This window comes from Caenorhabditis remanei, chromosome X, assembly GCF_010183535.1.
Source record: "Caenorhabditis remanei strain PX506 chromosome X, whole genome shotgun sequence".
Lineage (NCBI taxonomy): Eukaryota > Metazoa > Nematoda > Chromadorea > Rhabditida > Rhabditidae > Caenorhabditis > Caenorhabditis remanei.
The window spans coordinates 2393221-2406675 of NC_071333.1; the positions used below are offsets into that span (position 1 = coordinate 2393221).

At 34.5% G+C, this 13455-nt stretch overlaps 3 protein-coding genes across 3 annotated transcripts; 2 read left to right on the forward strand and 1 right to left on the reverse strand.

Annotated features, from left to right (window-relative positions):
* Window positions 1–8523: 8523 nt before the first annotated feature.
* GCK72_022486 (uncharacterized protein) lies at window positions 8524–9052 on the forward strand (the record flags this gene model as incomplete). Its single annotated transcript, XM_053734858.1, has 4 exons — window positions 8524–8624; window positions 8673–8772; window positions 8822–8925; window positions 8971–9052. The coding sequence occupies 4 exons, from the start codon at window positions 8524–8526 to the stop codon at window positions 9050–9052; spliced, it is 387 nt and encodes a 128-aa protein (XP_053578424.1).
* A 320-nt stretch (window positions 9053–9372) lies between these two features.
* Window positions 9373–10546, forward strand: GCK72_022487 (uncharacterized protein; the record flags this gene model as incomplete). The annotated part of the gene is made up of 3 exons (XM_003096473.2): window positions 9373–9475; window positions 9526–10133; window positions 10187–10546. The coding sequence occupies 3 exons, from the start codon at window positions 9373–9375 to the stop codon at window positions 10544–10546; spliced, it is 1071 nt and encodes a 356-aa protein (XP_003096521.2).
* Window positions 10547–12041: 1495 nt separating this feature from the next.
* Window positions 12042–13004, reverse strand: GCK72_022488 (uncharacterized protein; the record flags this gene model as incomplete). Its single annotated transcript, XM_003096495.2, has 4 exons — window positions 12042–12450; window positions 12498–12598; window positions 12649–12751; window positions 12802–13004. The coding sequence occupies 4 exons, from the start codon at window positions 13002–13004 to the stop codon at window positions 12042–12044; spliced, it is 816 nt and encodes a 271-aa protein (XP_003096543.2).
* Window positions 13005–13455: the final 451 nt, after the last annotated feature.

Sequence of the window (13455 nt, forward strand, 5' to 3'; positions counted from 1 at the left end):
CAATGAAAAAAAATCCATATACGGTAAGAATATCAATGAAAAACAAAAGCCATATACGGTGAGTTCATCAATGAAAAACAAAACCCATATACGGTGAGTATATCAATGAAAAAAAAAACCCATATACGGTAAGAATATCAATGAAAAACAAAACCCATATACGGTAAGTAAATCAATGAAGAACAAAACCCATATACGGTGAGTGCATCAATGAAAAAAAACCCATATACGGAAAGAATATCAATGAAAAACAAAACCCATATACGGTAAGTAAATCAATGAAGAACAAAACCCATATACGGTGAGTGCATCAATGAAAAAAAACCCATATACGGTAAGAATATCAATGAAAAACAAAACTTATATACGGTGAGTATATCAATAAAAAACAAAACCCATATACGGTGAGTTCATCAATGAAAAAAAAACCCATATACGGTAAGAATATCAATGAAAAACAAAAGCCATATACGGTGAGTTCATCAATGAAAAACAAAACCCATATACGGTAAGAATATCAATGAAAAACAAAACCCATATACGGTGAGTATATCAATGAAAAACAAAACCCATATACGGTGAGTATATCAATGAAAAACAAAACCCATATACGGTAAGAATATCAATGAAAAACAAAAGCCATATACGGTGAGTTCATCAATGAAAAACAAAACTTGTATACGGTAAGAATATCAATGAAAAACAAAACCCATATACGGTAAGTAAATCAATGAAGAACAAAACCCATATACGGTGAGTGCATCAATGAAAAAAAACCCATATACGGTAAGAATATCAATGAAAAACAAAAGCCATATACGGTGAGTTCATCAATGAAAAACAAAACCCATATACGGTGAGTGCATCAATGAAAAAAAAACCCATATACGGTAAGAATATCAATGAAAACAAAAGCCATATACGGTGAGTTCATCAATGAAAACAAAACTTATATACGGTAAGAATATCAATGAAAAACAAAACCCATATACGGTAAGTAAATCAATGAAGAACAAAACCCATATACGGTGAGTGCATCAATGAAAAAAAAACCCATATACGGTAAGAATATCAATGAAAAACAAAACCCATATACGGTAAGTAAATCAATGAAGAACAAAACCCATATACGGTGAGTGCATCAATGAAAAAAAACCCATATACGGTAAGAATATCAATGAAAAAGAAAACCCATATACGGTAAGAATATCAATGAAAAACAAAACCCATATACGGTAAGAATATCAATGAAAAACAAAACCCATATACGGTGAGTATATCAATGAAAAACAAAACCCATATACGGTGAGTTCATCAATGAAAAACAAAACCCATATACGGTGAGTATATCAATAAAAAACAAAACCCATATACGGTGAGTTCATCAATGAAAAACAAAACTTGTATACGGTAAGAATATCAATGAAAAACAAAACCCATATACGGTAAGTAAATCAATGAAAAACAAAACCCATATACGGTGAGTATATCAATGAAAAACAAAACCCATATACGGTGAGTATATCAATAAAAAACAAAACCCATATACGGTGAGTTCATCAATGAAAAACAAAACTTGTATACGGTAAGAATATCAATGAAAAACAAAACCCATATACGGTAAGTAAATCAATGAAAAACAAAACCCATATACGGTAAGTAAATCAATGAAAAACAAAACCCATATACGGTGAGTATATCAATGAAAAACAAAACCCATATACGGTGAGTATATCAATAAAAAACAAAACCCATATACGGTGAGTTCATCAATGAAAAACAAAACCCATATACGGTAAGTAAATCAATGAAAAACAAAACCCATATACGGTAAGTAAATCAATGAAAAACAAAACCCATATACGGTGAGTATATCAATGAAAAACAAAACCCATATACGGTGAGTATATCAATAAAAAACAAAACCCATATACGGTGAGTTCATCAATGAAAAACAAAACTTGTATACGGTAAGAATATCAATGAAAAACAAAACCCATATACGGTAAGTAAATCAATGAAAAACAAAACCCATATACGGTAAGTAAATCAATGAAAAACAAAACCCATATACGGTGAGTATATCAATGAAAAACAAAACCCATATACGGTGAGTATATCAATAAAAAACAAAACCCATATACGGTGAGTTCATCAATGAAAAACAAAACCCATATACGGTAAGTAAATCAATGAAAAACAAAACCCATATACGGTAAGTAAATCAATGAAAAACAAAACCCATATACGGTGAGTATATCAATGAAAAACAAAACCCATATACGGTGAGTATATCAATAAAAAACAAAACCCATATACGGTGAGTTCATCAATGAAAAACAAAACTTGTATACGGTAAGAATATCAATGAAAAACAAAACCCATATACGGTAAGTAAATCAATGAAAAACAAAACCCATATACGGTAAGTAAATCAATGAAAAACAAAACCCATATACGGTGAGTATATCAATAAAAAACAAAACCCATATACGGTGAGTTCATCAATGAAAAACAAAACTTGTATACGGTAAGAATATCAATGAAAAACAAAACCCATATACGGTGAGTATATCAATAAAAAACAAAACCCATATACGGTGAGTTCATCAATGAAAAACAAAACTTGTATACGGTAAGAATATCAATGAAAAACAAAACCCATATACGGTAAGTAAATCAATGAAAAACAAAACCCATATACGGTAAGTAAATCGATGAAAAACAAAACCCATATACGGTGAGTATATCAATAAAAAACAAAACCCATATACGGTGAGTTCATCAATGAAAAACAAAACTTGTATACGGTAAGAATATCAATGAAAAACAAAACCCATATACGGTAAGAATATCAATGAAAAACAAAACCCATATACGGTGAGTATATCAATGAAAAACAAAACCCATATACGGTGAGTTCATCAATGAAAAACAAAACTTGTATACGGTAAGAATATCAATGAAAAACAAAACCCATATACGGTAAGTAAATCAATGAAAAACAAAACCCATATACGGTGAGTATATCAATAAAAAACAAAACCCATATACGGTGAGTTCATCAATGAAAAACAAAACTTGTATACGGTAAGAATATCAATGAAAAACAAAACCCATATACGGTAAGAATATCAATGAAAAACAAAACCCATATACGGTGAGTATATCAATGAAAAACAAAACCCATATACGGTGAGTTCATCAATGAAAAACAAAACTTGTATACGGTAAGAATATCAATGAAAAACAAAACCCATATACGGTAAGTAAATCAATGAAAAACAAAACCCATATACGGTGAGTATATCAATAAAAAACAAAACCCATATACGGTGAGTTCATCAATGAAAAACAAAACTTGTATACGGTAAGAATATCAATGAAAAACAAAACCCATATACGGTAAGTAAATCAATGAAGAACAAAACCCATATACGGTGAGTGCATCAATGAAAAAAAACCCATATACGGTAAGAATATCAATGAAAAAAAACCCATATACGGTAAGAATATCAATGAAAAAAAACCCATATACGGTAAGAATATCAATGAAAAACAAAACCCATATACGGTGAGTATATCAATGAAAAACAAAACCCATATACGGTGAGTTCATCAATGAAAAACAAAACTTGTATACGGTAAGAATATCAATGAAAAACAAAACCCATATACGGTAAGTAAATCAATGAAGAACAAAACCCATATACGGTGAGTGCATCAATGAAAAAAAAACCCATATACGGTAAGAATATCAATGAAAAAAAACCCATATACGGTAAGAATATCAATGAAAAACAAAACCCATATACGGTGAGTATATCAATGAAAAACAAAACCCATATACGGTGAGTTCATCAATGAAAAACAAAACTTGTATACGGTAAGAATATCAATGAAAAACAAAACCCATATACGGTAAGTAAATCAATGAAGAACAAAACCCATATACGGTGAGTGCATCAATGAAAAAAAACCCATATACGGTAAGAATATCAATGAAAAACAAAAGCCATATACGGTGAGTTCATCAATGAAAAACAAAACCCATATACGGTGAGTTCATCAATGAAAAACAAAACTTATATACGGTAAGAATATCAATGAAAAACAAAACCCATATACGGTGAGTATATCAATAAAAAACAAAACCCATATACGGGAGTGCATCAATGAAAAAAAATCCATATACGGTAAGTAAATCAATGAAGAACAAAACCCATATACGGTGAGTTCATTAATGAAAAACAAAACTTATATACGGTAAGAATATCAATGAAAAACAAAATCCATATACGGTAAGTAAATCAATGAAGAACAAAACCCATATACGATGAGTTCATCAATGAAAAACAAAACTTGTATACGGTAAGAATATCAATGAAAAACAAAACCCATATACGGTAAGTAAATCAATGAAGAACAAAACCCATATACGGTGAGTGCATCAATGAAAAAAACCCATATACGGTAAGAATATCAATGAAAAACAAAACCCATATACGGTAAGTAAATCAATGAAGAACAAAACCCATATACGGTGAGTGCATCAATGAAAAAAAACCCATATACGGTAAGAATATCAATGAAAAACAAAACCCATATACGGTAAGTAAATCAATGAAGAACAAAACCCATATACGGTGAGTGCATCAATGAAAAAAACCCATATACGGTAAGAATATCAATGAAAAAGGAAACCCATATACGGTAAGTAAATCAATGAAGAACAAAACCCATATACGGTGAGTGCATCAATGAAAAAAAACCCATATACGGTAAGTAAATCAATGAAGAACAAAACCCATATACGGGAGTGCATCAATGAAAAAAAATCCATATACGGTAAGAATATCAATGAAAAACAAAAGCCATATACGGTGAGTTCATCAATGAAAAACAAAACCCATATACGGTGAGTTCATCAATGAAAAACAAAACTTATATACGGTAAGAATATCAATGAAAAACAAAACCCATATACGGTAAGTAAATCAATGAAGAACAAAACCCATATACGGTGAGTGCATCAATGAAAAAAACCCATATACGGTAAGAATATCAATGAAAAACAAAACCCATATACGGTAAGTAAATCAATGAAGAACAAAACCCATATACGGTGAGTGCATCAATGAAAAAAAACCCATATACGGTAAGAATATCAATGAAAAACAAAACCCATATACGGTAAGTAAATCAATGAAGATCAAAACCCATATACGGTGAGTGCATCAATGAAAAAAAACCCATATACGGTAAGAATATCAATGAAAAACAAAACCCATATACGGTGAGTATATCAATAAAAAACAAAACCCATATACGGTGAGTGCATCAATAAAAAAAATCCATATACGGTAAGAATATCAATGAAAAACAAAAGCCATATACGGTGAGTTCATCAATGAAAAAAAAACCCATATACGGTAAGAATATCAATGAAAAACAAAACCCATATACGGTAAGTAAATCAATGAAGAACAAAACCCATATACGGTGAGTGCATCAATGAAAAACAAAACCCATATACGGTAAGTAAATCAATGAAGAACAAAACCCATATACGGTGAGTGCATCAATGAAAAAAACCCATATACGGTAAGAATATCAATGAAAAACAAAACCCATATACGGTAAGAATATCAATGAAAAACAAAAGCCATATACGGTGAGTGCATCAATGAAAAAAAACCCATATACGGTAAGAATATCAATGAAAAACAAAACCCATATACGGTAAGTAAATCAATGAAGAACAAAACCCATATACGGTGAGTGCATCAATGAAAAAAAATCCATATACGGTAAGAATATCAATAAAAACAAAAGCCATATACGGTGAGTTCATCAATGAAAAACAAAACCCATATACGGTGAGTTCATCAATGAAAAACAAAACTTATATACGGTAGGAATATCAATGAAAAACAAAACCCATATACGGTAAGTAAATCAATGAAAAACAAAATCCATATACGGTGAATTCATCAATGAAAAAAAACCCATATACGGTGAGTATATCAATAAAAAACAAAACCCATATACGGTGAGTATATCAATAAAAAACAAAACCCATATACGGTGAGTGCATCAATGAAAAACAAAAGCCATATACGGTGAGTACATCAATGAAAAACAAAACCCATATACGGTAAGTTTCTCAATGAAAACAAAACCCATATACGGTAAGTAAATCAATGAAGAACAAAACCCATATACGGTGAGTGCATCAATGAAAAACAAGTGTTGCTGATTTTTGATGGAGTTGTAAAAAGATTTGGGTATTTTTATTTTGTTTATTTTGTTGGTATTAGTATGAAAATGAGGATCAATTGTTGGTAACAAATTAACGACAAGGTATAACATCGAAATCAAAGAAGAAGAAGGGAGATAACAAAGTAGCTAACAGTAGAAAAAATTGAAACACGCTGAATAATAACAAAAAAATAAGAAAATAAAAGAAGCATGAACAGTATGTTCTAGAAAAAACGTATTTCAAACCAACAAACAAAACAATACACAGAAAATCGTACTGCCTCGACGATTATGAGTTTTTAAAAATGAGGTATGAAACAACAGAAAGCTCTGTTCTCCCTCAAATTAATAGTGCCTGTTAATAAAAGCTAGGAGTGGAATATTATGGGAGAGGGTGAAGTGCGATCAGCATTCGAGTTACCTTATTGGTATTTCAGTTGAAACTGAAGGAAGTGGAAAGACGGAGAAAAAAAATAGTGTAAGAAGAAAAAATTTCGAAGGTTTGGAAAGAAAGGAATGAATGAGGAGAGGTGACCGGCCAAAAATATAACATATTTTGCTTTTTTCAGTCAAAAATGCCCAACTTTGGGAGTTTGTCTTAGTACAACTAACTGTCACACAAAATAGTGATCTATGGATTAAACAGATCAAAAGTAGAAAACCATTTTTGTAGTTGACAACTGACCAGTCTCTGTGCGAAATAGTGGAATTCTTGAACTACCGTCTTAAAATAACCATAACTCTAGAGGGAGTACAAAATAGTTGTCAATTACTAAAATGAAATTCTACTTTTAGTCTGTGAGATTCATCAAAAACCTATCAATTTTGACAATAAAAATTACAATGACACACTTTCAAAGTGGCAAGGCAAATTTTGATATCTCTTTGATCGGTACTGTAGATTGAATATAATTAGCTCACTTATTTGCTAGAATATTTCTAATTGAAAAGTCTTTCGGCTTGTTAATGGTTGCCAATGGGCTTTGGGGGACTGGGGCTTGCAGAAATCTGTTGAGGTTAAAATTGGAAGGGAGGAGAAGGAGAAACCAATCCTCGCGTGTATTGCAATTTTATTTCATTTGTAAGATTGTAGCATTGTCTCCAGAATACATCATCGACCATAGAGACAGCAATAGAAGATTTTATAGCAGAAGACATTATTTGAAAGAATAGTCAGTAGACGTAACAAAAACAGAATGACTATACAAAAGGGGTGTCTGTCTGTTTGTGTGATTGACCTCAGAAGGGGAACACTTTGTCGGAGACTCCTCCCCCAATTCAAAGGATATGCGGGAAATCCCGACACAGGTGCGGCAATCGCCGCCCGCCAGCTAATCCTTTCCATGACCACCTGCTGCTCATTTACAACTGTTTGCAAGAAGTCGATTAGATAATCGTTATGAGAGAACCTATTTGAACAAATATTCGAGGCCCGTTGGGACACATCGGGAGAAATCCCATGACACATCATGTATGTTAGTGATGATTCTCGCAAAAAGATACCCGGTATCAATCAGAAAGGAGTTACTATAAACAAAGAAAGGCAGTTCGACAGCAATATGATTGGAAAACGTGAAATACAGTACCTACAAAAAATGTATCATAATTTGCTTTTTTAGTAGCAAATGTCCAATTTTGAAAGCGTGTCATGGTAAAACTAACTGTCCCACAATAAACTATTCATGGGATCAAACAAATCACAAGTAGAACTCCATTTTTGTAGTTGTCATCTTTTTTGTACGGACACACCTTAGAGATCGATGATCGTTTTGAGCGGACAGCCCAAAAATTGCTCTATTTTGCATTGAAATGGATCGATTTGAGGGAGAAATTAATTTATCGAGACTCTCCAGGGAGTGTCCATGAAAAAGTTGTCAGTTTTATCGGCATGAGAACATATTCAAACGTGTAAAAATGATAAATGAAACCGCTCTTGTATTTTGTTTGAAAGTAGTCCAACACCCAATCTGTGACAGTCTCTTAACCTTGAATGGTTCGAATTCCAAGCAGATAAACATCTTCTGTTCAAATTCATATTGTAGGCATCAAAAAACACGAAACAATATTTTTCCCACCGCCCACACCCGTAAACCATTATTATTGCGCCTCTCCTCCCTGTGGTCTTAATTGAATCAGAAAACGACTATATAAACCCCTCTCCCGGTCAGTTTTTATCACTTTCTGCTCTGGTAGAATTTCTTTCTTTGTACCTGGAGAATGTTGGCATTCCGTATTTTTCTACTCTCCATTCTTTTCATTTCGATGATCCAATCGGATCCGATCCATATGGATGTGCATATTCGTTGTGATCCATCAATCAAGAACTGGTGTGCTGAATTCCTTGTCTATGAAGTGGATACTATGTGAGTTCAAATTTTTTTATTTCGCATGATTTCGTGAAACTTTTTCAGTCCATACTCCCACGATCATCTCCTATCACAGAAATTCTGCTCTAATCAGCCTGGAGTGAACTTCAAATGGACTCAGCAATTAGGTGGTGACACAAGTGCTGTATGTGAGACTCTTAATATACAAAAAGATAAAAGTTTTATAATTTCAGAACTATGAAATCAACTACATGCTCCAACACAACTGCACGATTATGGGTTCCTTCCGTTGCGTGAATGAAGACGAGAACGAAGTTCGCGTGAGCGTCGATGGAGAGTGAGTACACATTCGTTTTTGAAATTCCTTATTAAATATTTCCAGGCAGCATGTGAAATTCGAGGTGGCAGCATTCAATCGTGGAACTTATGAGAGATGTCCCTTCCATGTGGTGGCTGATAAATAATAATTGTGTTGCCAAGTTTGAATGAATGTTTTATTATAATTACTTTTTTTGAATCTTTGCATAAGTAAGCTATGTTTTTGCTTTTTTCAAAAATCTTTTCTAGAAAATTCCACAATAATGACACTGCTTATTCCAACGGTCCCCAAACACTTGCGCTTGATGATTGTACTTTGGTTGCTTCAATGAAAAAATCATCTATGCAAATTTGTCTCTTTCATTCATTGTTATGCATTTATTATAATTCAATGCTAATCAGCAGCAAAAAGTGAATAAAGCGCAACCAGAGGACATTCGATCAGATTTTCGATTCATTGAGAACAATGAAAATTCTACTTTTTGTTTTTATTGGAATCTTCGTGGTTGACGGAGTGAAAAAACTCGGGACAGAAGAAAACAAAGAGCTCCAGAAGACATGCGGATTAAGTAAGTCTTTACTTTTCTATCAAGTGATTAATATTTATATACGGTTTTAGAAGCCTTGCGATCGAAAACGGAAGGAAATATCAGATGGGAGTATCCCTGGGCGATGTCATTATACATAGACGTCAAGGAAACAATCAATGGAACAACCAAAAGCAGAACCGCAGTGATAACCGGGACGATCATATCGCCTAACCACATCTTGGCCCTCAACTTGTTCCAGATGACTAACAACAAGTTAAATATTGCTGGACGAGAATTGTTGGAGAGCAATGGCACTTGTTTGGGAGATCTGTTGGTTGTCCCGGAAGAGATCATGAGTCGAATGGTCGTTGACTTTCAAAGTTATGTTACAATGAGAGAAGCTCCCTCTTCCCAACTTCCAATATCAAACATTTTCATTCCGGATGGTTGCAGCAACTTTGCGACAGCAAAATTGATGGTTTTTGAGCTACCGATCCCTCTCAAATTCTCGAATGACCTGAAACCTGCCTGCTTCTCGGAATCGCCAAAAAATTGGTTGGGAGCAACAATGTTCCAGGTGTACGGCCCTAATAAAAGTAAAGAATTCGATAGTGTGCAATATTCGTCGTCAAATTGTACTATTAAAGAACCCTTCGTGTGCGCTGAGAAAGTGGAGAAAAAAACTGGACCGTGTATTGTAAGACACCGATAAAAGTTTCATATCATTAAAACCAATTGAGTGATTTTCAGGGTAACTATGCGGGTAACGCGGTTGCTAACATCAACGGACGTCACACGATTCTTGGATTTTATTCAGATGGAAACCGGAACTGCAATAAAGAATCTAACACCGAACCCGATTATAAGTTCATCGATGCCTCCTTCTATCGGGATTCCATTTGTAAATCCTTTGGAATATGTGTATCCGCCAAAAAACTGCCCTTTGCTGATACACTCACCAAAAAAGAAAAAATGCCGAATGCCAAAATGGGAGGCAGTACAACGAATGCATCTGAACCGATGGAAGTGAATATTGGAAGTGAAAATTTGAGCAACCCATCTCGTGAGATCAACATAAATATCTTCTTGGATGGAAAGAAGAGAACCTAATAAATTGAATTTATTCACCCGTGAATAATGTTGTAAATCGACTGTTTTTTTATCGAAAGAATAAAAGTGTCAGATGGCATTAACCTTTCATTTTGTTTATCACTAATTGTTTATCTGGATCAGGATTCAAAAACCGCGAAAGCTCCGTCAGAGTTGAGACAACAACAAAAATCTATGAAGTTCTTCTGTGTGTGTTTTTTTTTTGCTTGAATGTCAGAGATGTCTTTTAGAACGCTCTCAGATTGTGAAACGCCTGGAATTTTTTATTTTTCCATTTTTCTTACCAATTTTCTGGTCAGAATACAAAGTTGTAACGCTTTCATCAATTTGTAAAGGATTTCGAGTCACCGTCTTTCAACCGCCGTATCTCTGAATTGGGATGAGCAACAAGAAAACTGACAACTATCGAAATAAAGCGGTAGACTTGTTCTACAAAACGACTGTAAAAACTTTAATTTTAGGCAGTTGATTGTTACGGTACGAACGTTTAAACTTAATAATTTTCATTTATTTTTACCAATTTTCAGGTCAGAATACAAAATTGTAACGATTTCATTGATGTTGGGTGTGTTTTCGAGTCACCGTCAGAATACAAAATGTCAACGTTTTTTGATTGATTTTTCGATAGAACGAAGTTTGTGAAAAAATCCAGTTTCATGAAGCTCAGCTATTTTTCATTTCTTGTGAATAATTCAAATAGCGTTCTGTGGTTACCGTTTTCACTGCCATATGCATTCTTTGATAAAAATCAACAAAAAAATTTTTAACGGAAAAAGACGGACGCATTCATCGCTCTAGTCAAATGAGACAGACCTAGAGTAACATACACGAAAAGGGCTACCGCAGAACGATGCTTAAATTATTCATAAGAAATCGAAAAGAACGTGCGACGCTAATGAGACGCTCATGAATTTCTGAGCATGTCGAAAAAGAAGTTTGATACTAATGAGAAACGGAGAAAAACTAATATGATTCTCGAACAAATTGAATGAGGTCAGCTCTCGTCTCTCTAGGCCTTAAAACCTTTTCTATTTCTATTCCCCGAGTGTTCGTGACTATTGTGGTACGTGCGTTTCACATGTGGTGTCCTATGAGTGGAGGGAAGCGAGAGGCAGAGGAACGCGGTGCCGCGCTGGAGTTCTCCCCGCTGTGATAAATAGGCAGTCGACTGTGAAACCACTGTTTTCTCCATGATGAATAGAAGGATGAGGCAAAATCCTTAACCGTCGTTCGCTGGAATAGACTTGGAATTCTCCGTAAAGATTTTCAGTAAAGTAACCTGTTAAAGTTTAAAAACGATGTAAATTAAGATTACAATGAATTATCAACAAAGCGAAATTTATTCAAAGAAAGAATAAAAATACGCAGGGATGAAAAAGCTTGCAGTAAGCTAAATCATCAACAGGAATGGGAGCAGTAAGCAAGAGAAAAGAAGGAAAATGCCAAGGGAAAGCGAGAGAGTCGGGACAGGGGGATCAGAGAACAAGCAAAAATGTCAGACAGGGTTTGTGGAGTTGGTTGGGGTGGAAACGTTACCAGGAGAAGAATCAATTTCAGAAGCATCAGAAGAAGCGGAACCATCAGCAAGAAAGGGTGTTATCTCATCATACTCAGAGTCATTCTTGAGTTGGACTTCGTGGGTGGAAACATTGAGGGGGACGCTTGCTTCAATGATGGTCATGTTCATGCATCTCTCAGTTGGAAACTCTCCGTTTGGCGGCAAGACTCCCCAAGGCGCTGGCATGTCTTCAAATCCTGGTGGAGACCAAATCCATGTTCCGTTGATTTTCTTTTTTTGATCTCTTCGATGCCACAAATCGAACCCATTGACACTGTCGACTAGAGTGGTGAGATTGCCTCTTCCCAACTCAAATAAATTGAGATCGTATTCGAAGGAAGTGCAACTAAATATTAATCATATACTCTAATTAAATGTGTTATATTCTCTTACTTGGAATAGTGACTTTGTGGCGGGTACTTGTGTTCGTAGCGATATTTGACGTTGTTTGGTGAACAGTCGTGTTGGATCAGAACATAGGGTTCAAACTCATTCTGAAATCGGAAAGTAATAAAGCAAATGAATGTTTAGATTGGGCACTCACACTCCATGTATCCGTCTTGAAGTAGTTCAGAAACACGTAATTTTCTAGCGATCGGGATCCATTCGAGCAAATGAATCCAAGAGATTTGACTGTGTCGTGAAAACTGAAAGATTTGTAACTATGTTTGTGTGAAATACAGGTAGTAAGCCTTACTAAGTATCTTCTTCCTTGTAATAGACGTCAACACACCAAACGATATCCAGTGGGCAAGTAACCCGTCCAAAAAACTCGACCTTCTGTGCTCCTTTGGGTTTAGTTTCGGTGCTGCCAACATTGGTTGATAAGAAGAAGACAGGCTGTGCGTCAACCGCTACAATCAGGAAAAGAGCAAGAGCAAGAAGTAGTTGGAACTTCATTCTATAAAATTTCTCATTGATTACGGCAAAGAAACTTAACTATTGGAAGATAAAAAATTTGAAAAATGGAAAAAAAATTTCAAGAAATGAAATTTTCTGACTTGTCAGCCAAGCAGTCCAGCCAAGCAGCTAGAAGCATGAGTGAAGACTGAATGAAACATGAAACCTGCTTGATCCACAGAGGCGGAGTCTTCCAATCCTACAAAACTGGGTGGAGCTACCGTAGGAAGGCTTTGACGTCTTTCGGGGCATTGAAACTTTGGGCAACACGTGAAATCGGCGTGAAAGCTGACAAAAGTATGGAAATATTTTCAAGACAAAAGTTTTCAAATACAGTTTGTTTTGTATGAACGACACAGGCGCTCTAAAAAGTAACACAGATTAAAGTGAACACAAATAGATAGTAATAATTAAAGTAAATTTAACTACTTTGAGCTAAGTTTTGCCAGAA